This window comes from Anopheles ziemanni, chromosome X, assembly GCF_943734765.1.
Source record: "Anopheles ziemanni chromosome X, idAnoZiCoDA_A2_x.2, whole genome shotgun sequence".
NCBI classification, from domain to species: domain Eukaryota; kingdom Metazoa; phylum Arthropoda; class Insecta; order Diptera; family Culicidae; genus Anopheles; species Anopheles ziemanni.
The window spans coordinates 12137097-12164890 of record NC_080707.1 but is presented as its reverse complement, the minus strand read 5'-3'; the positions used below and the strand labels follow the sequence as shown (position 1 = coordinate 12164890).

Below are 27794 nucleotides of genomic sequence, written 5' to 3'. Positions count from 1 at the left end.
CAGCTGCAGCATGAAGCCTACGAAAAAGAAGAGAGGTTAACCGGAAGCTACTGGACGAGTTAGCTGGTTACTGGAAGCAATGCGCTCCGACAGAGGGCGGAAGGGAAGTCAGCGGCAGCATCAGCGGGGGTCGGGACACGCTGGGAAAAGTCGAATGCGGCCGAGCCGTGCTAGTGCTGCATGCTTGCCGGCGGTCCACGCCAGCCGGTCCACGGCTCCTAGAAGGGGCAGTCGTTCTCGCGGGGCTGGAACTCGCGTCGGCTGACGTCCAGGCTGGAGTCCGAGTCCTCGCTGCCGCTGGTGAACGAGTGGGCGATCTGGGCCGCGGCCAGCTGCGCCTTCGCCGACCGCTTGTTGCTCTCCTCCTTGAAGCAGTGGTTCTTCTGGTGACGGATCAGCTCGTAGTAGCGCTGGAACACGAGGTTGCACTTCTTGCAGGTGTAGTTGATGTTGATTGCCTTCTTCTCGTCCGTCTCGAACGTCGGGTTGGGCTGGTTCTCGTAAATCTTGCGCTGCTTCTGGCGAGCATTCTGTCGAAGGTAGAGAGCAGTGTGCGTTAGTCAACATCAAAACGGTGACATCCAATAAAGCAATCAGAACAAAGAGTTGATCCATGAACCACAGGAGTTAAAAGAAGCATGGAATTAGACACAGTTGGTGAATGAACTACAGAACACTATCTTCTGGTAATATCTTTTACATAAGGAACCTGATCCTGACATTCGCTGTTAGGATGTGATTATCGAAACAGGCTTAAACGGAATGGTTGAGAGTTGGCAAAATGGTTTCAAATACTCAGAATACCAAATACTCTACTATCCTAATTACCTATCTAACGCCAAAGGAATGGAGAGTTAGAACAAAATGGCTTCAAATAGTCAGAATACCAAATACTCTATTATGTTAGTTGCCTCACCAACGTCAAGGTAATGGAAACTCAATTCTAGATTGTAGCGTACGTCGGTAGGCACTTACCTGGAACCACACCACTATCACGCGGGGTGAAAGCATCAGCAGCTTGCTCAAGTACTCCAGATCGCTGTCCTTTGGGTAGGAGTTATTCTCGAAGAACTCCTGCAGCACCTTGATCTGGTAGTCGGTGAAGCGCGTCCGGTTCGCCCGCTTGCCGTTCGAGCAGGTGATTGGCTGCGTCTGCGGCGGCATCGTGTGCAGCCCCATCGAGTTGGGCGACGAGATGACGGGACTGTCGATCGGGCTCGGTATCTTCATGTCTTCGAGCAGCGTGCCACCGCCGCCACCACCACCGCCAGCACCAGTGCCTCCGCCACCACCGGCAGCACCACCGCTCCCGGGAGTACTGCCAGCCGTCGGCGGTGTGGCCATGTGCTTCTTCAGTGAGATGGCGCTCGGAGGTCGCATCGGCATCGGGCTGGAGTTCGACGAGTCGAGCTGCAAGTCCGCCGGCGTTGGACTATCGTTCGACGACTCGGACTTGATCTTTTTCTTCTTACCCCCGCCACCTCCACCGCCGCCGCCGCCACCGCCGGTAAGTGGGCCAGTGCCAACATTACCCCCACCACCAACTCCACCACCAGGAGCAGGCCCACCGATACCGACACTGCTCAAGACACCACCGGCTCCACCGCCCGCACCGGGCATCGTGACCGCACCGACGGCCGCCCCGAGTGCCACCGCATCGGCCGCCGCACGCTGAAAGTAGTCCGACACGGAGCTGACCGCGTCGTGGCTGCTGAAGTCCGCGCCGACGAAGCTGTCCGGGAAGAGGCTCTTGTTGAGCTGGAAGGCGGCGCCGACCAGATCCGGGTGGCCGGCCGCCGACTGCTGGTGCTTGCTGAGCGACTCCAGCAGCGACTTGGAGATGTTCTGCTTCATCGCCTCGTTCAGCGCCTTGCTCATGTCGCTCGAGTTCTGCGAGCAGGAGTTGTCCTGCGACGTCTCGACCGACTTGAACGACGTCTCGAGGTCGGTTACCTTCGTCTCGCCGGTACGTTCGTACTCCTCGACGTTCAGCTTGGTCGACGGTGGGATGCTGAAGTTGTACGGGCTGTCCTTGTTGCGCTGGCGCTCCTTGAACAGCGTGTTGCGGAACCAGTGCTTCACCACCTTCTGCGGCAGGTTCGCCTTGATCGACATCTCCTGGATGCTTTCCTCGCTCGGCGAGTTGTTGATGTCGAAGTGCGACCGGAGGATGCGCAGCTGCTCGTCGGTGATGCGCGTGCGGGCCCGCTTCTGCGTGCACGGCTGCTGGCCACCCTGCTGCGGCGGCTGTGGTCCCATCTTCGGGTCCAGCCCGTGCGGCAGCAGGTTGTTCAGGTCGAGCGGCTTGCCGTTCAGATTGACCGGTGCACAGACGCCCGGCGGTGGACCGTGCTTGCCCGCCTTCCCGCCGCCCACTCCGACACTGTTCGCGCCCAGGCTGCCGACGCCCCCGTCGGAAATGCCCACGCCCGGCGAACCGTCCGGCTTACCACCGCCGGAACCGTCCACCTTGCCCGCCGGCACACCGCCAAAGTTGAGCTGCGGCGCCAGATTGAGGTAGCTCAGCGACATCAGATGGTGGAAGTGCATGAAGTTGAGCACGTTCAGCGCGTTCGGGTTGAGCTTGGCGTTCGGATCGGAGGCGGCGAACTGCAGCAGCGACGCGTTCTTCAGGAAGTTCGGATCCATCAGGTTGGCGGTGGGATCGAGGGCCGGCATGAGCGGACTCTTCGCACCCAGCAGCGCGTCGGACGCGTTCAGCGCGTCGAACCCGGACAGTGCGTTCACCTTCACCAGGTCGTTCATGAGCGCCTGGTGTTGGTAGGCGGCGGCCGCCGCCGCTGCCGCTGCCGCAGCTGCACCGTCGTTGAAGGAGGCGGCTGCAGCGGCACTGTCCTGGACGGCCGCGGCCGCCGCCGCCGCATCCAGAAGCTTCTTCTTGTGCGCCAAACACTCCGGGTTGAGGTCGAGATGCGCCTCGAGCATCAGCTTGCCGGGGAACATCTGGTAGCAGCACTCGCACACACAGATCTCCGGCTTGTCTCCTCCACCGACGGCCGGCACTCCGCAGAACAGCGGTCCCGCTCCGAGCTGCCCCATCGCTTGTAGTTGCTGCTGCTGTTGCTGAAGCTGCTGTTGCTGCTGTTGCTGCTGCTGCTGCTCGGAAGGCGACTTTAGCTTGCGCATGGAGTTTTCATCCAGCAGATTCGGCGACTGATCGTGGCTTTCCGGAATCGGATGGATAAGCGGGAACTCGCTGCCTGCCTTCTTCTTCGGCCCATCGGCGGCGGCTCCCTGTGGGGATGGTTGCTGCTGCTGCTGCTGGGACGCCGTGGACGCGTTGCTCGATTGCTGTCCGGAGAAGAGACCTCGCTCCTGCAGCCGACAGGCGCGCGTCTGATGCAGCACACTGCGCATATGAATGTCCAGCGTGCTGCCCTGCGTGTACGCGACGTTGCAGATGTCGCACTTGAACTTCTTCCGGGCCGACTCCTTCTCGTCGCTGATGTCCTTGCGCTTCTCGCCGCCACTCGCCCCCGATCCCAGACACCCGTCGACGGCGAACATCGGCATCGAGAAGGGCGTGGCCGCCTTGTCGCTGAACGATCCACCGAGGGACGCCGACGCACCCACCTCCCGCACGAGGCTCGACGGCGAGGGTGAGTTCTTACCCCGCTCCAAGCTGCCACCGTCGCTGTCGCTGGCCCCCAGCAGCGAACCGGTGAACATTTGCGCGAAACCCTTCTCCGCCTTCAGCTTCTTCAGCTTGTTCAGATGCGACACGCTGTTGTAGTGCACCAGCAGGATGTTCTTCTGCGTGAAGCTCTCCATGCAGATGGTGCACTTGAACGGGCGGTTCGGGTTGGTGAACTTCTCCGACTTGATGTCGTAGAAGATGGACGCCGAGCCGGACGCGGGCAGCTGCTGGGTTTGCAGCCCCGAGCCCGAGTGGGCCTGCTGCTGCTGCTGGTGGCCGCCGCCGGTGCCCGACTGCTGCTTGCCGAGCGCTGGGAACGACCCGAGCAGCGACCCATCGGGCGATGCCTTGTCGTCCCGCGGCATATGACAGGCGGTGGCCAGGTGGCGCTCGAGGGCGGCCGCATCCGTGAACGAAAACTGGCAGTCGCCGCACGCATACCGACCCCCGTCCAGCGTGCCGCTCCCGTCGAGGCTCTTGTCGTAGTAGAAGCTGCTGCTCTTCGAGCTGACCGACTTCTCGCTCAGCCGATCCTCGTCCACACTATCCCGGGCGTCCCGCCCGCCCGACCGATCCGACCGCGGACTCAGCCCATTGCGTTGCTGCTGCTGCTGCTGCTGCTGCTGCTGACTGTGGAGCATCTTGCGCTTGAGGTCCTTGAAGAACAGGATGGAGGTGTCGGGCGAGGCGATACCGGGCGGGGACGGTTTCGACTGCAGCGCCTCCTGCGGGTGCTTCTCGGCGATGTGCGCCGTCAGCGAGTTGATGTTCTTGAAGTGATGATCACAGTAGAAGCACTTGGTCGACTCGCGCAGCGAGTGGTAGAACAGGTGCCGGCTCAGCTTCTCGTGCGTCTTGAACGCGAACGGGCACTGGCGGCAGCGGTACTTGTAGGTGTGATGCTCGGAGATCAGAAAGTTGAGATGGCTTGCCTTGAAGTGCTGGTTCAGGTCGGCGAGGTTGTCGAACGCGTCCTTGCAGTCGTGCAGGAAGCAGGCGAGATCGTCCGAGTCGGCGCTCCGCTTGAAGTGGTTGCTCTCGTTGCAGTGGATCTTCAGGTCGACCATCGAGTCGAACGACGCCTTGCAGAGCGCGCACCGGATGTTCGGCACGCCACCGCCGCCGCCGCCCGGCGACACCGACCCTTCCTTGCCGGCCGACCCGACCGGAGAGACAGCCGGCGACGGCGGCTGGTGTTGATGATGGTGGTGGTGATGATGGTGCTTCTCGATCGGACTGCTGCTGTTGCTGGGCGACTTGCCGGACGAGGCCAGCCCGCCGCCGTTCGTGGAGGAGGTGGTGGTTTTCAGAAATTGCGAGGTATCCACCAGCTTCAGCAGTCGATTGAGCCCATCCATCTTGATGTTGTGCACGCGCAGCACGTGCGTCTCTACGTTCACCTGATCGAGAAACGTTTCCGAGCAGAGCGGGCACGTCAGATGTTGCTGCAGCAGCTGCTGCGGTTGTCGCTCCAATGGCGGAGACTTTGCGGCCGTCACTCCTTCGCTCAGTTCATGACCCTGTTGTTGTTGCTGCTGCTGCTGCTGCTTGGTCGCAGCCTGGTACTGCTCCAGCATCTCCGCCAGACTGCCGTGCTTCAGATCGTTGCAGTTCTCCTTCAGCGCGAACGAGTCGCTCATGAACGTCACCTTCTCGATGAGGCGCAGGTTCTGGGCGCACCGAGCCTCGGTCAGCGTGCGCAAGTAGTCGAACGGTTTCTTCTGCAGCGATGGCACATTGGGCGCTAGCTCGCTCGCACCGCCCAGCAGCTCGTTGCCGACCAGGTTGTGGCTCGCCAGCAGGTGCTGCATCACGTTCGCCTTCTTCGACGAGAACTTGTTGCACACGCTGCACACCAGGCAGCGGTCCTTGCAGCCCGCCGCCTGCTTGTTGTTGCTGGCCGCGTTCTCGCCGTTCCACATCTTCTTCTCCTGCAGTATGCTGCACAGCCCGTTGTCCGCCGTATCCATTGCATCTTGGGCGTCCAGGCCTGCTTTCATCGGGTTGGGGGCGAGGAAATAGAAAAGGAGAGCTTTGTGAAAAACGCGTGCATTTCATTTCCTTTCGCTAAACGTCACTTCCAGCGTTCTTTCGTTTCACGTTCCATTCGGACGCATGCAGAGAAGGTGATGCAATCCAACACTTTGTCCCTTTCTCGGGTAGCTTGGTCCTCCCAACATCGATAACATTTCGTGTTGCAACGGTTGCTGTTATCGTTGCCATACACAAAACAAACTATTTTGAAAATAAAATCCCTATCTTCCGGACGGTTCGGAACCGTCTTGCCTCGGACCAAGGAAGTATTGCACCGCAAACATGCTTGTTTGTTTATACCTTCCCCCTCGTTCCCCGCATACCCCCATTGTCGTTGCAACACCGCTCCACTGCAATCGAGTGAAAACTTAAACAAACATCCAGGTCGGCCGTTCTCGACTTGCAGAAACGACGCGCGATAAGCGTTTCCTTCCTTGCGTCGACGTTGTTGCTCGACTTTTCCAGGTCAGGTCCGGCCCGATCGGTGCGAAACAACAAGCAAAAATGGCAACCAAGCCTTTGCTATCTGCCTTAGCCAAAACAAAAAGTAGCAGCACGACGAAAGTTTACAATATTTACACGGCGCGCAACGAAAGGGGAATAGATGCGATTAGGATACGCTTGCACAGCGTAATATGCGCAGCGAACATATTATTATTCGCCGCATATCTTTCGAACAGAAAATCTAAAGGTTACCCCAACAGGGGTTGGCAAACCTTCATTAGAATCACAAACTAGAATGATGAATGTTACATACATTCTTGCTTCGAATTATCTTGCTGTCAAATTGAAACATCCTGCAGCAAACGTAATAGAGTTGTTTCAAACCATAAAAAGTGGATTAAATGATATAGGCGCTTCGTAAAAAGAAGTGTTCAACGCAAATCGATACACCGTCACGACATAATCAATACCCAATGCATGAATATACAAAACGAATACAAAAAGGCAATCTTCATTCTTGGCTTGGAGTTACATCAATTTCAGAAAAGTCGGGAAAATAGTAGTTTTCAGATTGAACAAGTATGAACTCAGGAAACTTAAGGTTAAAAAACGAACCTAAAATCACAATTAACATATTGACTGCCAAGCGTTTTAGGCACACTTTTTTAGTACAATATGTTTTAATAAAATTTGTTTAAAACATTTATTAAAACGACGGTTTTCGAAGGTTAAGCAAAGATTTAGCTTCCCAAAGAGCTTGTTTTCAATAATACTATAGTTTTGATGCTGCCTTTTCCATTTTTTTTCAGCAGAAGAAGTAAAACAGATGGAGGAAAATAGAAATACATTTTCATTCATTGTTAGAGGGGTTTTCAGATGATATTATAACAGTAGCAGCATTATTTCTAACTGCGGCACATGCTATTCCGAGAGGATCAGTTTATTTTATAAAGCGAGCATGTTTATTATAGCTGTGTCGGTAGAAATGATAATCGTACCAGTTGATGTTATACAGTCGGTATTATAACGTTGTTTTTTATGGTTGATGCAACCCGATCTTTTCACTTCTAACACGTTGACTGCCTTGGCTATCATTTTTGATAGCCAGCTGCCATTAGTTCTAAAAAGTTTTTGTCCCACAAGTAAATAAAAAAGACAACATAAAAATTAACGTAATATTAAAAATTAATCCTTTGGGAAGGCAAGTCTTTGCTTAGCCTCAGAAAACCGCTTGGTAGTCAATGTGGCAAGTTTGCAGCGGCAGCCAGTAGAGCTTGCCGACCCCTGCATAATAGGTACGAAATGGTACTGCGTGGACAGAAACTCTACTCTATTCCTACATCCGATCCGGGAAGCATTGAATTGCAAAAGCAATAAAAAAAAACCTCCAAATAATCCCCGTGCTGCGTCTTCGCGAGAGGGGGAAAAAGTAAACAGGAAACAGCGTACATTCGATAAAAACGAGCCTCGGGTGAAGCGACCAACATACCAAGCGGGAGAGCTAGAGGCAGCAAACTCCTTAGGGCGAAAACGTGTCCGAGAGCGTACACCCTTTTCTGCTAAAGGTTGTCACTTGGGTGATAAATGAAGAGGAAAAGGTTGGACCGAAGACTGGCTGAAGGGCAGTAGACAGAGAGAGAGAGAGGGAGAGAGATAGAGCAAAGGTAGACAAGACAAACAAATAAGGGGTGAAAAAAACAGAAACGGCCAAAGGCGAAGCAAAGGGTCCAAAAAATCCTCCCGCAGGATGGGAGAAAAACGGAAAGGCCCAGAAATGTGTGAATGAAATTGTGTGGCCCTTTCATGTGACGATTCGTATGGGAGCCACCCGGTCCTTTCCGCCCTCCCTCCCATTCCTTCCCTCCCTTAGTACCTTTTTATTCTTGCCAGCGAACGAAAACGTGAGTGGTTCACGCGCGCATAAAACCGTTCGCTTGGCGCATAACCGGATGGAGGCCCAACGGAAAGAAGCTATTGTCAGCACAACTAAACCAGCATATACACACACACACAGAAGTGCATGTATGTGTGTATATTTATACGCCTGTAGTTGTACATGTAGCGAGTGCGTGCGCGGATAGGAAACCTCCTGGAGGTGCGATTGTTTGATTATTAACGCCGTCGGTTCGGCTCGCTCGCTCGCGCAAAGGGAAATTGTGCGACGTTTGCGCGAGTCATAAAAATTAACGCGGTCCTCGGGACAACCGAAGCGGTCCGTAATGCGCACAAAGCTCGCATAATTTCAGCGGCCATCGGTTTGCACAATCAATTCGCGAAAAAACGGCACTCTGAGTAATGATAATATTCAATCACGCAGTACCGGTAAACGTGATTTCACTCGTGGCTTCCGGTACACGGAGGTAGCTTGTTCGTAAAAATAAAACCCAAAAACCAAAGCTGCAAATACACGGCATGTGCGCAAAATGCGCAAATGAGCCCACTAGGTTTGCTAAAACCCAAAAATAAAATATACAAAACAATATAAACACACTTAAACGCTAAAAAACAAACAGAACAAACACAGCTAAGCTACATACACAATTCGCGGTTGTCGTAACGCATTGCGTCGTGCACGGTTTTCTGGTGCAAAAATTTAAAACATAGGGACACTGTAAAAAGTCAAACGGGTAACTTAAGTAGCACAAGTAGCACGGCTAGGTTATGTCGCTCCGCTAGAACGCTTCGAACAGATCCCGGGACGCGCTCCGATTGATTTATGGCAAGCGCGAGAATTATACATATATATATCCTGACGGACGGCTGTCAGAACTTGCACTGACGCTTGTGCGCGTGTAAAAAATATGCTGCCGGCCGCTCCGGCCGCCGATCCGATCGAGCCGTCCCTTTCTCAGTTGGCCGCACCGTCCCGCTCTTGCCGGGGATTAAACAAACCTCGATCGGGATCGAGTATCTTTCGCCCTTGGCCCTCAGCATGGGCACACCTCAGCTCAGCGGCGCTGCCTGAGTGTGCGTGCCCGGTTCCTCCTATGTTTACGGGGCTGGGCTTTTAACTGTATCGATTATGTTGCGGTTCGCCTCTTGCGCACACCACCACCACACCACCGCCCGGGGTCGGATCGGAGCAGGGAGCCAACGGTGCACGAGTGCACGAGTACCGACGAGAACATGATCGGGCGGTAACGCTCATCCACCAAACCAAGCCAGCATTCCCTTTCCTTTCTTTGCAAACATGAATGCATGGTCCAAGAGGAACATTCATTCTGTCCCAGGGAGAACGGAGGGAAGCGAATGAAGGGACGGTAATGGAGAAACGAAGAAAACAAAAAAACCATATCCCTAGAGTAACATCCCTAACAAGGGACGCGAAGGCTCGGCTCTGGAAGAGTGTGTGGGCGACTGACTGTGGGTTTTATATTGGGTTTGATTTTAATTTATACAGTTTTTTACAGCCTCCTGGCCAGAACTGGGACACATCAACCTCAACAGCGAAGCGCATAGAAGAGAAAACAACAAAATAAAAAGGTGGAAGGGCATTTTTCCTACCGAGGGGAAAATGACAACGCTGGAACGCGTTCGTCTCTTTTTCATTATCTCCTTCTAATTCCCATCTCTGCCTTTCTCTGCGTTCAAGTGCAATTCCTCGGGAGAGATGAGGCTCATGAGCTCGATCTTGAGCTCGAGAGCGTTGAGAAACGGAGTGCATTATGCAGGCCGTTGCATCGCTCATTAAATGTTTCAAACATGCAGGTTCTATTCTGCTCGTCGCGGCAAGCATTCTAGGTTCATGTTTAACATAGTTTTACTCATCTTATTCCGATGATGGCATGTTTGCACATGGTTATTGATACATTTTTTTTCTTCTTAAGTTAACGATGTTTAACATAGTTTTACTCATCTTATTCCGATGCCGTAAGACTACACCTTCAACATAAATATTTCATAAACCCGAAATTGGCTTAAAATATCCCCCCACCATTAGCTTTTGTTTAGTTCCTTAAGATATGTGGAGAGAACATAGAAACACATTCTGTGGTATAGCAAACTGATTTCTTTACATCTTTTCTAATTGCGCAAAGAAGCAAAACAATATTAATAATTCGCAAAGCCCGTTAAACACTTGCTTTTGTACACTTTGTTGAAAATTGTGCACCAAAACAGAGTTGTCCATCTTGAGGAGTTTGTTTGGAGACGAATGGCTACGAAAATCTAATCCTAGGCTTCCTCTTCTTTCATCAAATCACAAAACCAAAGATAGATATTATCCGACAACACGTTTCAATTGGTTCAACCGGCATAAATTTAAACTGTTCGTATGTTTAACCAATTTTGCCACGTTCAAAATGGACGTGGAGAGATCAATTGGAAGAAAGATGGCGGTACGATTTAGTCCGATGATGTGCGGGTTGGTTGCTTAGAGTGAAAAATAAGACCAGCAAAATCGCTCGAAAATTAAATCAATAGGCACATTGGTTAACAGTTTAAAATAACACTAAATAATGTCAAATTTCAAGAAAATGTAATTGATTTATCAAAACCGCAAAGGAAATGCTATTGATAGAAAATCTTTTTAGGTAATAAAAACGGCAATACTAAATTCATTTTCAGAAACATCAACAGACAGTAGTGAAAATCGAAAAGATCGCCATTTTCCATCGGCTAACAATAGTAACGCTGCTTGATTGTGAACACTTTATATAGTGTCCAATATGTTCTCATTCACTTTTTTATCGAGCCGAAGAGTAATTTTTGAAGAAAAACGTAGGGAAATTATAGGAGAAAGATGATAAAGTATTTAAACAAGATGATGTAGATCAGCAAATTGGAACCATAACCAAAAACGGGTAAATTCGACTGATTTTTTAGTCAAGAATGATTGGCGTCCCAGATCACCAGGATCTCAATCCAACGAATTATTATGCGTGACCAGTTCAACGCCGCAATCCTTCAAATTTGAGAATAAAATATGGTAAAAGTAGCTGGTAAACAAATTTGTTGGCGGTATTATTCCAAAACAAATGGTGTTTTTGTTCTATAAAAGTATGACTTTCGCTTAAAAAACGACCAAGGAACCCGGATTTAATGTTATCAAATAATTGGTTATTGAATTTGTATGAGAACATGTTGGACACTGTGTAGTTTGTTAGTAAACAACTTGCACAAACGTCACGACGGTATCAAGCAATGCGGCTCAGAAAGAAATAAAGAGAAGAACGCTAAAATTGTGCAACCCACCTTTGGCCGTCAGCTTGAAAATGTTACGCAGCCCGAGCAGGTTGATGTTCTGCTCCACCTTGCAGCTCTTCTTCAGATGGTGTATCATGTAGTAGATGTGGTCGGTTTTGAAGCCGCACGGCACGCAGGTCAGCATCAGCTGGTTGACGCCAGCGGCGCGGTTCGGCGAGGACGAACACGACGACGACGACGCGGACACGGACTGGTGCTTCCCTCCTCCTCCTCCTCCTCCTCCTCCTCCTCCATCTGCAAGTAGCATCATTTGCATCAGCAAGACTCGTGAGGCAGTGGTGGTCGCGTTGGTGTTGGGATGCGGATGGTTGTGGTTAGGTGGCCGCGGGTAGTAGTAGGTTAGTGGTTCGCACTTGCCTTCGCCTTTGACCGGACCGGCACCGGACCGTTCGCTCGCGATGAGCAGCAGGTAGTCGAAGCAGATCCGCCGGAAGATGTGCTTCTCCGACAGGCTGTGGATGCCGATCTTCTCCAGCGAGGTCGTGTAGAAGTTGCAGCAGTTGCACTTGAGCTGCACGTTGTCGGGGCACGAGGAAGATGTGGCTAGAATGAGCGAAAAGAGGTGGCAGAATCGTACAGAAGGTTCACTAGAAGACCAAGATGTAGTTATTGAACACCCTAAACACAAATTATCCCGGTTTTCCATACCCTCTCCCATACACGCAGAACCATTTTCTTCAACCAACATGGCTCTCTACTTAAGGCTCCTGTCACAAACTTCAAGTGTTTTGTAACTCGAATCCTCTAATGTGATGCCGTCCAGACCTATCCAGACCTAAACCCACTATTAGCTTGGCTCGAGTCTTTTATCTCTGGCCGGAAATTAAATTGGAATCTGGTGTTGCCGCAAGGTTCCTTGGTCTATTGTTATTTCTCTTGTTTGTAACTGATGTTTGTCATACACTTCCTTCCAATTCATTGCTTATGTTTACCGATGACCACAAATCGTTCAGTCCCATATCCTCTATTACTGAGTATCTTTTCTTCCAACTACTCATTGATGAGTTGTCCTTGTGGTACTCTTCAAATGGCAGAATATGCATATAAACTATATCATCAAGGATCTTGGTATCAGGGTTGATGATCGGCATTCTTTAGCTTTGCCTCAAGACCAAATTGTAAATAAGGCATACAAACTCTTGGACTCATTGGACGTACGGTATCTGATTTTACATATCCTTATATGTCGTAAAACCCTCGCATGCAGGCTGGTCAGGTCACATCTGGAGTTCGCTAGAGTCATATGGTCTCAAGCCTGAGCCAGGTCTGAGGCCTCTATCTCAGCAATACCTTCAAAAAAAAACAAAACAACCTCACTACTCGCTACTTACGATCGGTGTCGATACCGTTGGTGCCGGCAAAGTCGCGCTCGATCAGCTCGGTCTTCGGCTCGAGCAGCAGCATTAGCGGAGATCGGGAAATTTCGCTGACGCTAGGCATCTCATCGTAGGCAAATTTCGATTCCTCCGCCAATGGGAATATCAGCTGCAGCTTCTTGAACAGCTCGGGCGCGACGACCTGGCGCAGCTTGGCCGCGGACTTGTCGCGCCCCTCGAGCAGGTGCACCAGCAGGTCCAGCCGCTTCAGGTGCTGCTCGGACTTGAGGTGGCGCTCGTGGTCGTGCACCCGCTGCCCGCACAGCAGACACTCCTGGCCGCCGCCGGCGAGCAGGATCGTATCGAGCGCGCTGCTCGACCGGTCCTTGATGACGTGCCGCTTCAGCTCCTCGAGGTTGTTCGTCTCGAAGTCGGCGCACACCAGGCAGCTGTAGTAGGTGGACGGATCGAGCGACAGTCGGATCGGGGGCTCGAAGTGCAGCGGGTTCTTGTCCTCGTCCAGCTGGTACTGCTGATGCTGGTGATAGTCCCGCTCGGTGCCGCCGGCCTCGCTGCCCGCGCCGCTGAACGGCGACGGTTGGTTCAGGAACAGCGAGTCGGGCGTCACCGTGTCCAGCGGCGTGCCGGCGAACGGTGACGAGGGCATCGACAGCGGCTTCAGGCAGTTGTTGCCGCCATTGCCGCCGGCGCCGCCCGTTCCACCACCCGACGATGCCGCCGTTGCCGCTGCTACTGCGGCCGCCGCCGCCGCCGCCGTGTACTCGTCGACGCGCGTCATCGGCGAGTCCTCCTTCAGCGTGTTGAGATTGATCGCACTCAGATAGTCGAGGTTGTCCGACTGCGACAGACTCTGCAGGCTCTTCAGCTGGTTGAAGCTGGACTGGAACGAGTTCAGGTTGCTGATATGTTTTTCGCTCGTCATATGGATGCGCAGGTTGCGCGCGATGTTCGTATCGTAGTTGCAGATGTCACACTTGAAGAAGGACTTCGGACGCCCGCCGACCGCACTCTCGTATCCAACGCCGCCCCCACCTCCACCTCCACCACCACCACCACCAGCGCTGCCACCAACACCGGCAGCTTGCATGCCGCCGTCCTTCGACTGGCCTCCGGCGCCTCCAACGCCCACAACACCGCCGCCACCACCGTTCCCCGCGCCACCCAGCTTGGCCGACATGGACGAGAGCGGACCGCTGGCCGCGGCTGCCGCCGCCGCCGCCATGTACTGGCTGCGCGAGCTGTTCACCACCTTCTCGTTCGCCTGGAGCGTCGCCAGGTTGAGGAAGCTCTGGCTGCCCTTGTTCATCATGCCATTCAGGTCCTGCATGTTGTTCAGGTGCTTGTCGCTCTGCATGTGGATCGACAGGTTGCCCTTGGTGGTGGTCGAGTAGTTGCAGATGTCGCACCGGTACGGCTTGTACCCGCACGTGTACGACTCGCCGCGGGCCAGACGCGGATGGGCCTGCCCGGCCAGGCAGTAGCTGCACGCCGTCTCGCCGTCCGGATGCTTCTCGCGCATGTGGATCTCGAGCGTCTCCTGGTACTTGTAGTGCCAGTTGCACTGCGGACACTTGAGCGTCTTGCACGAGTTGCGCGTCGAGATGTTCGGGCTGAAGTTGCTGTTCCGGAACGCAGTCGATGGTTCACTGCAAAGGGGGGATATGTTATATTACAATGTAACTCTCGGTTTAACGTTACGTTCGGTTAGTTGTTTTATCATGTTATATTAGTGTTGAATAGAATGCCTGTGCTATTTGGTTAACTAATTGCTCAAGTCTTTTAAATAAGCCGTATGTGCTACTCTTTAAACTCAGTCTATCGTATTAAAAACGTCAACTCAGATACATTTAGCTAATAGTTTTTTTAGCTTGAATCAGGCAAAACTGTTTAACATGGAACAACCCGGGTTTTAGTTTCATTTATTTTAAGGTTCCCCTGCTCTGCTGCCGACGAGTCGCTGGAGCATGTTTGGGTAAAGATGCAAATACAGAGGCGTACTCAGGACCAGAGATCTACTTCGGATGCATCTATTTACCATGCTAAAATAAAATTGTTTTCTGAGATTTCAACGTTCCTGTCCTACTGGTAACTCCTACCAACCCTCAATCAAGTACAGCTACATCCTCGAGCTATAGCTCCGGCCCTTGCGAACTGTTTGCCAAGCAATTTTCCAGTGTCTATGCCGGACCGGCGAGCGGTGAGCTGAACAGGCGATACTAACTACTCCCGCCGACATCGTAGATAGTAGCTGAAGAACAGAAATATAGATCTATGCACTGTGCTCAATACAATCAGGAAGTAGAAGCCATCTTTTGTTTCCAAGACCAGACGGCATTCCCGCGGTTTGTGCTATCGAAAGTGCAGTATCGTCCTTGCTCTCTTAGTGCTACAATTGTTTAATTTGTCTGAAAACTCGTCAGCCTTCCCGGCAGCAATTGTCTTCAAACTATCGTAGGACCTCCTTTCTAAGTGCATGTGCCAAGGTTATGGAGTGGATTGTATACTTTACAATTCCCTTAAATATACGTTCATTCTCTACTAACCTACTATCGTTCGTAACATTTATTGCCTCAAAATTAGAAGCCTGCTCGTAGGTAGATGTAGTTTATACTGACTTTGACATTCGCAGTCGACCGTATCCATCACTTTCGGTCGCTAAACTCATTTAGCATTTATCTGATAGGTTTTAGGCACTGCCGTTGTTGGCTTAACCTTTCATTTGGCATCAAAATTGCTCTTCATTTTTCACAACCTTTCTTCCCTACGTCTGGGGTTCTTCAAGGTAATGTATTGAGTCCTTTTCTTTTCATTTTTTACATTCATGATTTTAGCGTTTTCCGTCTCCCCGGTTGTTTCCGGTGCTCAGAAAAAAATAACTTGAATTGGTTCAATCCTATCCATCGCGTTGGTTTTGCTGTACCTTTCTGCTACCTACTCCTTTCTCGTACACCTTTAGTCATTTCAACATGCCGTACAATCCCGTTAAACTCATCGAAACCACCCTCCAAGAATATCTCCAAACCTAATCCTATACAGAGTTATACCAAATAAGGAAGATGTTAAGTCTGCTGGGAATCAACTTGCATTTCTTCAAGGCAACACTATACAACAGTACTAGTATTACATTATGTGTAAACATTAAACTGATTAAATTGAAACCATTACCATTTTTGCCACATGATATTGTAACAACTATTCTTTGATCTTACTAAAACATTCAAAAGAACAGCACTTAGGATAGGATATGCCGGTAAGCAAATTTACAAGGGAGTCTCGAAGTTTAAATAATTCAACTTCCTTCGCTCCTCTTGAGCACTATGAATCCTTAATCGAATATTTTATTCTTGCCATGTTAATATGCAATCGCAATTGAGCAAGTTCTAACCTAAAACCAATGAAAAACATGCTGCTGGAAATAACATCTGACATTGTTATGCAAAATCGAATAGCTGAGGGGTAAACTCGCATGCTTGGTTAGTTGTTAAATGTGGCGTAGTGAAGGTAAACGAGACTTACGGTTCCAGCTTCTTCACGCTGATCTGATGGTCGTTCTTCATCTCAACGTCGCCCATGTCCATGGCATCTGGCCGGAAGTTGTTCGCCAGCAGCTGCTTGTACAGATCGACCGGGCTGTACTTCTTCAGGTGGAAGTCACCGGCAGCGTTTATATCGAGGCCGCTGGCACCACCGCCGCCGCCTCCGCCACCACCACCACCAACACCACCATTGCCACCGCCCGCTCCGCCACCGGCCTTATTGGAAGCTGCTGCAGCCGCTGCCGCCGCAGCCGCCGCCAGCGGGTTCAGCTTCATGTCCGCCGCCGAGCTGATCAGCTCGAGGAACTTGTTCGGCTTGCCGTACAGATTCTCCACCGAGCCAACCGACGACAGCATCTTCTGCTGGTTGAGAAAATCGGTCAGCAGCTTCCCGCTGACGGCGGCGGCGGCAGCAGCGGCAGCCGACGAGTTGGCCCCGCCACTCCCGACCAGCGACGAACCGCTGGAGCCGGCCGCCTTCTTCTCCTCGGCCGAGGCAGCGGCGGCGGCGGCGGCGGCTGCAGCGGCGGCGACCGCCGCACTCTCATTCATCGCCAGCTTCCAGCTCTGCTGCAGCTTGCTGTCCATCTCGTACAGCAGCGCGTTGTTGGCGGCGGCAGCGGCAGCGGCCAGCTTCGGGAAGCCGCCACCACCGTCGACGAACCCGATGGCACCGGGCGAGAACGGTTCCACCGGATGGGACACATGCTGCTGCAGATGGTGCTGCTGCTGCTGCAATTGCTGTTGTTGCTGCTGATGGTGATGTTGCTGCTGTTGCTGCTGCTGTTGTTGTTGATGCACGTGGTGCTGTAGTTGCTGCTGTTGTGATATCAACCCAAGAATGCCATTGTTTGGATTGCTGCTGCTTCCCCCCACGACATTGCTGCTGTGATTGCCGTTGATGGTGTTGACGGCGCTACTATTCAGCGTGGAGCTGCTGTTGATGTTGCCACCGTTGTTACTGCTGGCGCTACTACTGCTACTGCTGCTGCTGCTGACGCTGCTACTGCTACTGTTACTGCTGTTGCTCCCGGCACTGTTTCCCATGCCAGCTCCATTATTATTGCTATTGGTCTTGTATCTCTCTTCACCCTCGACGTGCTTCCTACCGCTACTGTTGGCTGAAGATTTCTCTTCGAAAGGAACCAGGAAAAAGAACTGCTTCTCCGCGTTCGTCTGTATGATGGCACTGCTGTAGTTCTTCTCCAGCAGCATTCGCTCGTAATCGTTCAGTGTGAGGCTGTGCTCGATTTTGGCATGCGCTATGAAGGACCGGCAGGTGCCGAAGCTGAGCTTGCAGCTGAAGCACATCAGGATCGCCTTGTGGTTACTGGTCGAGCCACCGACACCGGCGGTGGCAGTAACGCCCGCAGCGTCCGTCTCCGACGCTGACGGCGATCGTGTGATGAGGTTCTGCGCCTGCTCCACCGCCTGCTGCTGCTGTTGGTGCTGCTGTTGCTGCTGCTGCTGCTGCTGCTGGTGATGGCCGTCCCCGGTCCGTGCTGCGTCGTCGGCGTCGGTCACGCCGAAAGTGCCGCCCACCACCGGTGCGTCGCTCTCCTTGCTGAACGAGACAATTCGGAAGGAATGTGTGCGAGGATTCGAATTGTTGTCGTTCTTGGGAGAGGCCACCGGGTCGATGATGCACGTGTTGTCGCTGCAGATGATGCGCCCATGGAAACGCTCCACGTCCTTCTGGTAGGGTTCGGGCAGAGCGGTCTTCACAGTGTTGCCGATGCTGTTGCTCGCTGCGGTCGATGCGGATGCGGTTTGGCCCTACAAGAGTCAAAGCAAAAGAACAACGTCTTAATCCGCTCTTCTTGACTCGCCCTCCACCGTTACACCCTACCTACCTTGTCGACAAAAAGTTGTATAATGCCTTTATTGTCTACCGGCTTGGACAACAGTCTGAAGATCGCTTTGCTCAGTGAATCGTTCGGTACTGGACCTATGGTATCGTTGCATAGCTTCAGTATACGCGATTCCCTATGCTTCAGATAGAACTGAATTTTGGTGGAGAATTTTGTGTGCTTGCGTGAAGTCATTCTGTTTTATTCGTTTTGATTTTCTCTAACTCCTGACCTAACGATGAGCTTCTTTGCAGTTTGTCTTTTTTTTGTTGTGTATATAATGCTTGTTTTGCTCGTATTGTTTGTAGGTAATAGTATATATAGTATATGTATATATATATATATTTGTTAAGTTATAATTATAGTTAAAAGTAATTTATAAATAATGCGAGGTTTATAATTTTGTAAAACTTTTTCTAAAGTTTAAATCTTAAAATGTATTTTTTCTCGTAATTTCATTATAACTAAGTTGTTCGTTTCATTAAATAGGGATATCCTGCAAATGGGGAAAAAGAAAGAGTAACGACGGACCCAAGGGATTGGCGGCAGTGGGATTTGGGTGTCCATCAAGAGAGGGGGCGAAAAGATACACGCGAAAAATTAGGACTCGGTTCCGACAGATAAACGCATGGCCAACGATTGCTTGTTCAAGATGATCCAATACACTTTCAGAACGAAGGAACCGCACACTTTCTCGCAGGTGTGGCTCCTTCCACTGGTTCCATTCTATGTATTCTTGGTGACACATTTTGTGATATTATGCACGGAACGCTGTAAGTTATAGGAAAGAGAGAAAACAAACACTTTGTTCCGGCTTTGGCTCGTTGCGAGCAAATGCAATTTCACCGGAGTGAATTTGCAGTGGAGTTTTTCTGCTTCGCTTTTCGCTTTGTTTTTCGAAATTTCAATCGTAAAACAAAAACAAGTTGGTAATAAGGTAACATGATATGTTTCAAAAGTAAGCTATGCACCAACAAAAATCCTCCTTATAGGAAATAGCACAAAGATATGGAGAAACCGTTTTAACTCGGTTAAACGCGTCCATCTGAGGGCGAATATCGGAAAAATCCTCCAGGACGCATCCTTGCGCGCATGAGATAAAGCCTCGGAAAAAGCGTATCAATCGTAACTATGCGTAGAGCACTTGGTTCAAGAGAATCGTAGAGAGCACTGTTTTCAAGAGAATCATATTTTAAAAAATGTAGAATACATATAATGGTTGTACAAGATGAATAATAATAACAAAATAACACATGTTTGACTAGTTTCATACATTTATTGATCGCCCAGAGACAAATGCTTGTTCAAGAGAATCCATTCTTTGCGTGTGTTTGTGTGTGTTGCTTTTATGAAGCAAAATTTTAACGCAATTACGCTACACTTCATATTGGAAAACATTAATGAAATATTTATAAATACATAATATAATATAATATAATATATATGAATATAATATGGTAATAAAAGGAATTTATGATACAGGATTGGAGTGGAGGATTTTAAATGATGGTGTTATTACTTGGAACGGTGATTTACAGGTGACAATTCGGTAGGTTAATGGGGGAAGCAAAAATGGGAGGACTTCTGAAAGGAGGAGGATTGAGTAGTAAGAAAAATTCAGTTTATTTATAAATTCCAACAACTGTACTTGTTAATTATTGTTTATATAAATATGTTATATTTTAAAAATGAACATAAATACCGCTACCAAGGAAAAATCACAGTCATTGCTTTCCCGAACGAAAGAATATTTAATTAGCTTACGGTTCGCCAGCAAACTGGTTGCACATTTCCGTGGGTGTACAGATCGTGTCAAGATTCAACTACGCGTGCACATTTAAAAAAAAGTTACATGAACTGTAAAACCTGCGCGCGTCCCGTCTCCTCTCGCGACGCGTTGATTGCCCTTATTTCAAGTACGATATCGCGGGGGAAACGACCGTATCCGAGCGAGGGAGGAACAGATTGGAAATGGAAAAGGATGCCACACTACGCAGAACACAGGCGCACCGACATATTTCTTGGATACGAGGGGACAAAAATGGTTCGCGCGTTCAAATAACGAAGGGGTGTGCATTTAACATACCGAAGAAAAAAAAAGGTCCACCATGTTGGACGGGGGTGATAGTAGCGTTGGCTTCTTTTTTGGCACATTGTGTGCAGTTGAAGTCTTCGTTTTGATAGCTTTGTTTTATTGTAGCATGATGCGCCTGCATTTTTTCTCCAAACCTGCGTTGACACGGGCCACCACGGGAACAGATGCAAGTACACCGCGCGAGTTGCATTTTTCTTTTTCAACGACAATTAGCAAAACGGTGTGGGGCAAACGGAAACGGAAAGCTACAGGCAGATTCCATTTGATTGCTGCGATTGAATTGATGAGACGACGAGAGGTGGGAGTGGCCGTTTAAATGCTAACTACCCTTACCCCTTGCGGTAAAACCACCCCCGCGGGTCTCTCCACAAAAATACGTACTTTCTCGCCGAGCTTGACACTTCACGGGACGGGGAGGAGGATGGATCTCTCGGGGCCTCGTGCATTTCACATGTTCCGTCCACCATCGATGATATTCGGTCGGAAAATCAACTAAGACAGGCCATCGGATTTGCTTTCCGGGCACGGTGGGTTTTTTGGCCGAGGTTCACTTGTGCCCCCATAGTAACAAAACCAGTTTACGTATACACACACACACACTGCACCACGCACATCCCACTCTACCTCTTACCGAACGGACAGATGGATGGGCAGGCCCTGGGATCGGACCTGAGCAAAATTTGCGGTGCTGAAAAAGCCCATTTTCCTGGCCGTTGCACGGGGTTGCAAGATGAAATCCAAACTCTAATCACACTTGGGGCCACAGGGCCGTACGGTGAACGAACTTAATGCTAGGGTTTACTAAATAAGCGAAGTAATTCAGAACCATTGAAAAACTAACGTTGAACGAACGAGCGAAGTCGTTGAAGTTGCGACGCTGCTTTGCCTGTTCTTTGCTTTGCTGCAGAGCTTGGTTGTGAAATGCGCAGATACACCAGTCGTTCGCAATTGCACTACCTGGTACCGATGTCAGCCACGTGATGGCGCTGCAAGCGAGTGAGATGTTTAATCCTTCCGTTGGCGCTGTGTTTTCTTATCCAAATATATTGTTAAAATGCATATTATTATGTTGATTTTAACACGCAGTCGTTCAAATGATATTTATCAACGTATAAGTATGTTTTATGAGCATTATAGGGCTGTGTACTTTTGGTTCAATATTTTAACTCAACCGACTTTACATGAACCAACACTTCCGAGGCCTATCAAAAAAAGCGCAATAGTTTTATAAAAATATATTGATGCATCTATTGAGTTCTTTTTAAATTTTAATACGATAAAATGTTATAGATTGTGTGAATTATTTTTCTACTTCGGAAAACTCTCGCCACCGAGCTGTCAAAATGGCGGGTGGGCGTAATCGCCGAGATTGGCCTACCCTACGACAGCTGCGGCCGACCGGGCGCATTTCACCGTCGAGTCCAATTTTCTCGCTCGTTGTTTGCTAGTGTATCTCTATTTGAAAACATTCGCGCATTGATAAAACAAGTGTAGTGAATAAAAATACGGTTCTTCGGTTGCTCGCTCCGGCATCTCCATCCCCAAATGGAACATGACTTCAGGTATTAGTCGTTCCCGTGCCGACCAGTCCAGTATTCTGTAGCGAAAAAGGGGATTCTTTCCTGGAAACGGTGATTCTGTCCCTCTAGCTGTTTGTGCGTATCTCGGGAGGGTTTTTCTTCCCGTGCGGTCCCGTGAAAAGTATTTTCTCCACACCACCGTACGGGCATTCCGGAAGCATTTGGTGGAAGTTTTTCCTTGTCTTTTTTTTTTTTTGATTTCTCGTTTTGCTGTTCCTCTGGTACTCGCTTTCCACTCCAGTATTTTCCCTCCCGCTACCCCGAGTGCGAACGTGCTATATTGGTTTGTGGTTTGGAAGGGGGTTTAATAATATAAAAGCTAGAGAGGAAAATGTAGGGTATCTTTTTTTTTATTCCTTTCGTTCCTCATCTTGCCCACCCTCCTGGCAGAATAGTTTCTTTCCGCTACCCCCGCACCATCAACATCCCCCCCTCAGCCCTTTGTGGAAGAAAAACAAATTATTACGGGCTGGCCAACGAGAGGCAGTACGTGGGTTTTTCGCGGTGTACGAAAATAGCTTGCCAGAAAACAAAGTTATAAGTTTGTCCGACGACGACGACGACGACGACGGACGGGACGAAAAACTCGCAAGTGCAAATAACATCAACGCCATTTCGGCGGCGCAGCATGGCAGGACAGCGACGGAGTGTGCGGCCAGCCTTTTGCCCGAGCGAGCCTTTGACAGGGGCCCGTAGGTTTCAGCCGTAGGGAAAGGACAGATTATATAAATCCACCAAACGATAAACGCACATTTCCGAGACTGAAGGAAATCGTGCGTAGTCATCGTATTGCGCTCCGAAACGTCACGTCGACGAAGATGCGTACTTGCAGCTTAGAACCCAAAAAAAAAACTCGTTGACACGAAATCCGTGTAAGGTGTAAAAGGGGAAGACACGGCTCCGTTTCCGGTAGGTTCAGGGTGCAAGGTGCAGGGACGAAAGGCAAAGGCAACGGTGCGTACGTGAGTTGCGTGCGTGTATGTGTGCGCGCGCGCGCGTGTGTGTGTTGAGTTGAGTTGAGTTGCGTGTGAATAGTGAAGAAACAGGAAAAAAAATTAACGTTCGTGCGTGTAGTGCGCGGGGTAAAGGGGGGCGGAGGGTTAGAGGATTGGGAAAGTATGTGGGTGATTAAAGGTCGCTTACTGCGAGATAAATAACAAGAGAAAAAAAAAACCGAAGGACTAAGAAATTTAGAAAAAGGGAAAGCATATACCATAGGTTTGTTTTGGGGGAGCGTAGAAGGGGAAGGACATCCAGGAAAGGAGGCACATCGGGAAAGATGTTTTACGTGCTACAAGATACACAGGACGACTACTGCGACCCTGTCGCCAGCCGAATGCAAATGTGCGTCTCGTGTAGCGAAACCGAGCAAAAATCATAATAATTAATCATCATGCCGCGTAGCACCATCAGTGTTTTTCACGCAGTCCTGCTAATATTCTGTCTCTGTATGTTTCTTTTTCTTCATCTCTTTCTCTCTCTCTCTCTCTCTCTCTCTCTCTCTCTCTCTCTCTCTTTCTTTTTTTCGTGGGTGTTTTTTTTGTTTTTTAATTCTTCTTATTTACTTTTTGGCATTCCGTGTATGTTCCGACCGCCCGGTCCGTCCGAATTTCTGTTCCAACCAACCAACCAACCAACCCACCACCCCCTTCGCTCCATGGGCTTCTCATCAGTAAAAACATGAACAACCACTCATTGACCTCTTAGAACCGTTGAATCGCACACGATGGAGCAATGCAATAACGATCGTCCTTGTGTTATCAGTAGTGGAAACTTTTTTCCTCAGAATTCCAAGTCGAAACAGCAGCAGCAGCAGCAGCATTCGCAGCATCAGCAGCAACAGCAACACCAGCACCAACAGCACCAGCAGCAGCACCAACAGCACCAACAGCACTCACAGGCAATCAGCAAGCATCTAACGCAAAAGGATGACCCGCACCTGCACAGCCCGCACCAGGACCAGTCGTCACTCGGCGAGATCGAGGTGATTCTCGTGCAGCAGCACAAACAGGACGCCCTATCGGTGATCATCCATCCGCAGGAGAGCATGCAGCAGATCAACATGTGCCTGGGCAGCCAGAACCCGGGCTCGGTCGACTCGATGATGTCGTCCGACTTCCAGACGCTCTCGCCGATGCACGACCGCGACTCGCCGGTCAGCCTCAGCACGAACACCTCGTACGCGACGCTCACGCCGCTACAACCGCTGCCACCCATCTCGACGATGTCGGACAAGTTCGCCTACTCGATCGGGGGCAACATCTGCGAGGCATTCCCGGGCATCGGCAGCGGGGCGGTCGGCGTCAACATCGAGATCAACTCGTGCTACAACCTGGAGAAGCTCGGCGTCATCCACTCGCCGGTGCATCTCGGCTCGGTGCAGGAGCTCTCGCCGGACGTGCAGGACGTGCTGCAGCAGGAGAAGCATCAGCATCACCAGCATCACCAGCACGTCGTGCTGAAGGATAGTGGCAAGCTACCGGACCATCTCACCACCACCAGCAGCACCACCAACACCACCACCAACACCAATCACCACCATCACAACAACAACAACAACAACAACAGCAACAACAGCAACAACAACAACATCGGTGCCGCCTCTGCCTCGTCGTCCTGCTCCTCCGACAAGGAGCTCGACGATGGCAAGGGCGAGTGCATTCTAGTCTCTCGTGCCTCACCGCTGCCCTCGAGCCTCGACGATCGGTTCCTGGGCGGGGGAAGTGGTGGAGGAGGTGGTGGCGGTGGGAAATCGTCCGAGCACGGGCGGCATCCGAAGGACGACAGCGATCAGTACACGGTGGGCACGGTGCAATATCTCGACCAGCACTCGGACGTGGTGCTGCACAGCGGTACCAACGGGTCCGGGCCGGGCGGAGGGGGCAGCGGTGGTGGTGGTGGGGGCAGCGGTCTCGGGAGTGTGCTTGCTGGCGGTGGCAAAGATCACCATCAGCACCATCACCATCAGGCGGTGTTTCTTAACAAGTCTTTCAGTTCAAAAACCAACAACATAAGCGACCTTAATCTGTGTAAAGAGATTGTTATCGACGACGTGTACGACGAGTCCGAGCTCGACCACGTCAAGCTGGAGGAGAAGAAGCTAGAGGAATCGTGCAATCAGCAGCTGGCGAACGGGATCGGAGGCGGCGGCAGCAGCAGCAGCGGGGGCAAGAGCTCGTCCTGCGTGTCGCTCGGTGGCGACGTCGGCTGCATCAACGGCGACATCGAGGAGATCAACACCAAGGAGCTGGCGCACCGGATCAGCTCCGAGCTGAAGCGCTACAGCATCCCGCAGGCCATCTTCGCGCAAAGGGTCCTCTGCCGGTCGCAGGGCACGCTGTCCGACCTGCTGCGGAACCCCAAACCCTGGTCGAAGCTGAAGTCTGGCCGCGAGACGTTCCGCCGGATGTATAAATGGATACAGGAGCCAGAATATCAGCGAATGTCCGCACTGAGGCTCGCAGGTACCCCTTTGCTCATTACCGTGCCGTAGTGCTATATTGCCCGTAGACTATCTTTCTGCACTCCTACTGTCATGTGGTTAAATGGATTCCGTTCCGTACAGCAACATCCTGCACTGGCAATACCATACACTAATTGCAACTTGAAGTAACGACACACTTTTCTTCTTGGCACCTCCTTGGAACATTAAACTTTTTGACTGCTCAACAAGAGCCAAGACATACATGTAATAAGGCATTTCTCCGCAAGTCAAATTGAAACGCACTTTTTTTATTGCGACAGATTAGTCAGTCAACATTATGTAGCTCAACGTTTAGTTAAACGACGTACAGAAAAGGATGACAAAAACTCACGCAAGTGGTTTTCAAACTGGGAAAAGTATTTAGAACATTTTCCATTCGCTTGGATTTCATACCAACGCATTGTTCTGCGATAATTCCCTTGTTGGATGTCAGCAAACATACTTTGCTCGTCAATGAAGTGCCAAATGCCAAACCTGTGATATTCGTGTCTGTTATTTTCCAATTTCGGCCAATGTTTATGTGTGCGGAAAAGTATTGAACATTTGTAACCGCTATCGGTTGCGATTAAATTCAACTTCTTTTGAAAAAACAAAAAAAAACAAATACCACAAACGTTTACCAACGCTGTTCCCTAAATGGCTGTGCACATTGTGTTACATCACTGTATTGTACGTGTTTAACACAGTTTATTTATTTATTATTTTATTACTTATGATTTAGCATCTAAGCACACCACCGCAATTAAATGGCTTTGATGTGAAAATATAAATTAGCTTGTTGTTTTTATTTTGTATTTCCCCCCCCCCCCCCCCCCCCCCCCAATTTTCCGTTTTTTCTCTCCTTCGCCCTGTATCACAGTACTACATAGCTGTCGTGAAGCTGCGAGTCGATGTCGAGTCCGGGTTCCATCCCGAATCCTGCTGCCTAGGTTGCTTTCTGTTTGCCAGTGTGCTTGCATTGTTGTTCCTTTTGTGTTTTTACTCTTATTTTCAGTTTCACTAGATTTTATACGAGAAAGCTCGGCACTTTCGCTGCTTGCCGGTTGTGTACCGGGTTGATAGATGTGTTCTTTTGTTGTTGATTATGGTAACTATTCAATGTGCATTTTTCATACCAACGTGAGATAGAACTGGACCGTTTAATAACTTATTTCTCTTTCTCTTTTACTTTCTTCTTCCATTCTAGCAACTCAATCGGCGAAACCAGGTTAATGTTTTTTACTTGCTTGCTCCATCCATTTCTCCATCCCACGGAAACCGTTGCAGGTGGCCGTATCATCCCGCTAAACATCCCTATTGCCACCTACCTCCACCGTGTTACATTGTCACAGCCCGAATTCCCCTCGCTTCCCATACTCACCTGAACTGATAACAATAATTAATTTCTTATTTCTATAACTACATGTCTATTCATCTTCTCTGTAATCAACACCGTATCGTAACCTCGTCACGCTCTCGTCTGGATTGCTTCTACTAATCACACACACTAACAGTTAACTCTAAGAAGCCGGAGGAACCGGAACCTCACGTTATGATGGGACACACGAAAAAACCTCGACTGGTGTTTACAGATCTGCAGAGAAGGACCCTTCAGGCAATTTTCAAAGTATGCGGTGGTTGTTTTCTTGCTTCAACTCTTTATCGCCGTTGCTCATCAGTTCAAGTAGTGGTTCAAGAGTGTCGACCAGAGCGTTTGCTTTGCTTGCCCTTGGATCTCTATTGAAAAGTTTATGTTTTTTCCGTTCTTTATTTTTTGTGCCTTTCTTCGGTTTAAGATCGCTTTCTCACAGCTTACGTTGAGCCCTCTCGCGTTCCTGTCCTGAACGGAGTAAAGGTTTCGGTTGCTTGCGAATAATTCAAAATTAAATGCAACTGCACAGAGAGCTCCGTAAGAAAGTGAATTGTTGTTAGTTTTATTTGCAAGTTTCACCGTGTTTCCTATGCTTTATTATGATTTGGTTCGTTTCGTAAACATATCGAGCAAGTATCGTGAGCATGTATGGCAAGTAATACGAAGAGTAAAACGAAATTAACAGCTGATTGTGCTACGAATTGCAGGAAACTAAGCGGCCTTCAAAGGAGATGCAAGTTACTATCGCACGCCAGCTGGGCCTGGAGCCCACCACGGTCGGCAACTTCTTCATGAACGCCCGGCGACGCTCGATGGATAAGTGGAAGGACGAATCGTCGAAAGGCCGGGGCGGTAGCGACAATGTTATACTAGAGCACCTGAAGGACGATTCGTCCGATGAGAATCTGGGCTACGATAGTGCGTTCGTGTCCGGCGACGGCCCGCTGGAGCACAACTATCAGCAGCACGTTCTCAACTAAGCAAATCTTAAATCAATTCCCTTATTTAATTTATTAAATTAACTAGAAAAAAGAAACTAATACAAAGACAAGAAAGATAAAAAAAAATCCGAAAGCAAAATCACTACAAAAATTTAGTAGAACAAGATGCCCCCGGATGCGAGGATGTTGACACTTGAAGAAGTTGACTTAAGGCGGACGGAGGAAAAGTTGAAACAAGTTAGAATGAAATCAATGCTAGATAAAGCAAACCAAATGAAA

The 27794-nt window shown here is 50.0% G+C and overlaps 2 protein-coding genes across 4 annotated transcripts; one reads left to right on the top strand and one right to left on the bottom strand.

The window, feature by feature from the left end:
- Positions 1-218: 218 nt before the first annotated feature.
- Positions 219-18259, bottom strand: LOC131290847 (zinc finger protein 2). Its single transcript, XM_058320031.1, has 9 exons — positions 18068-18259; positions 16195-17990; positions 13753-14324; positions 12673-13716; positions 11721-11884; positions 11330-11537; positions 1305-5648; positions 976-1232; positions 219-530 (listed from the first exon to the last, which is right to left on the bottom strand). Exons 1-9 carry the CDS (start codon positions 18257-18259, stop codon positions 219-221), a joined length of 8889 nt encoding a protein of 2962 aa, XP_058176014.1.
- Positions 18260-21612: 3353 nt separating this feature from the next.
- On the top strand, positions 21613-27571 carry LOC131290663 (homeobox protein onecut). 3 transcript variants are annotated; one of them, XM_058319826.1, is made up of 6 exons: positions 22974-23083; positions 23447-23549; positions 23625-25203; positions 26410-26430; positions 26717-26829; positions 27282-27571. In XM_058319826.1, exons 1-6 carry the CDS (start codon positions 23019-23021, stop codon positions 27552-27554), a joined length of 2154 nt encoding a protein of 717 aa, XP_058175809.1. In that variant the 5' UTR covers positions 22974-23018; the 3' UTR covers positions 27555-27571. The 3 variants fall into 3 exon arrangements, with proteins under 3 accessions (XP_058175808.1, XP_058175810.1, XP_058175809.1); XM_058319825.1 differs by lacking the exon at positions 22974-23083 and adding an exon at positions 21613-21721 and having other exon boundaries at positions 23413-25203; XM_058319827.1 differs by lacking the exon at positions 22974-23083 and adding an exon at positions 21630-21721 and having other exon boundaries at positions 23504-25203.
- The last annotated feature ends 223 nt before the right edge of the window (positions 27572-27794 follow it).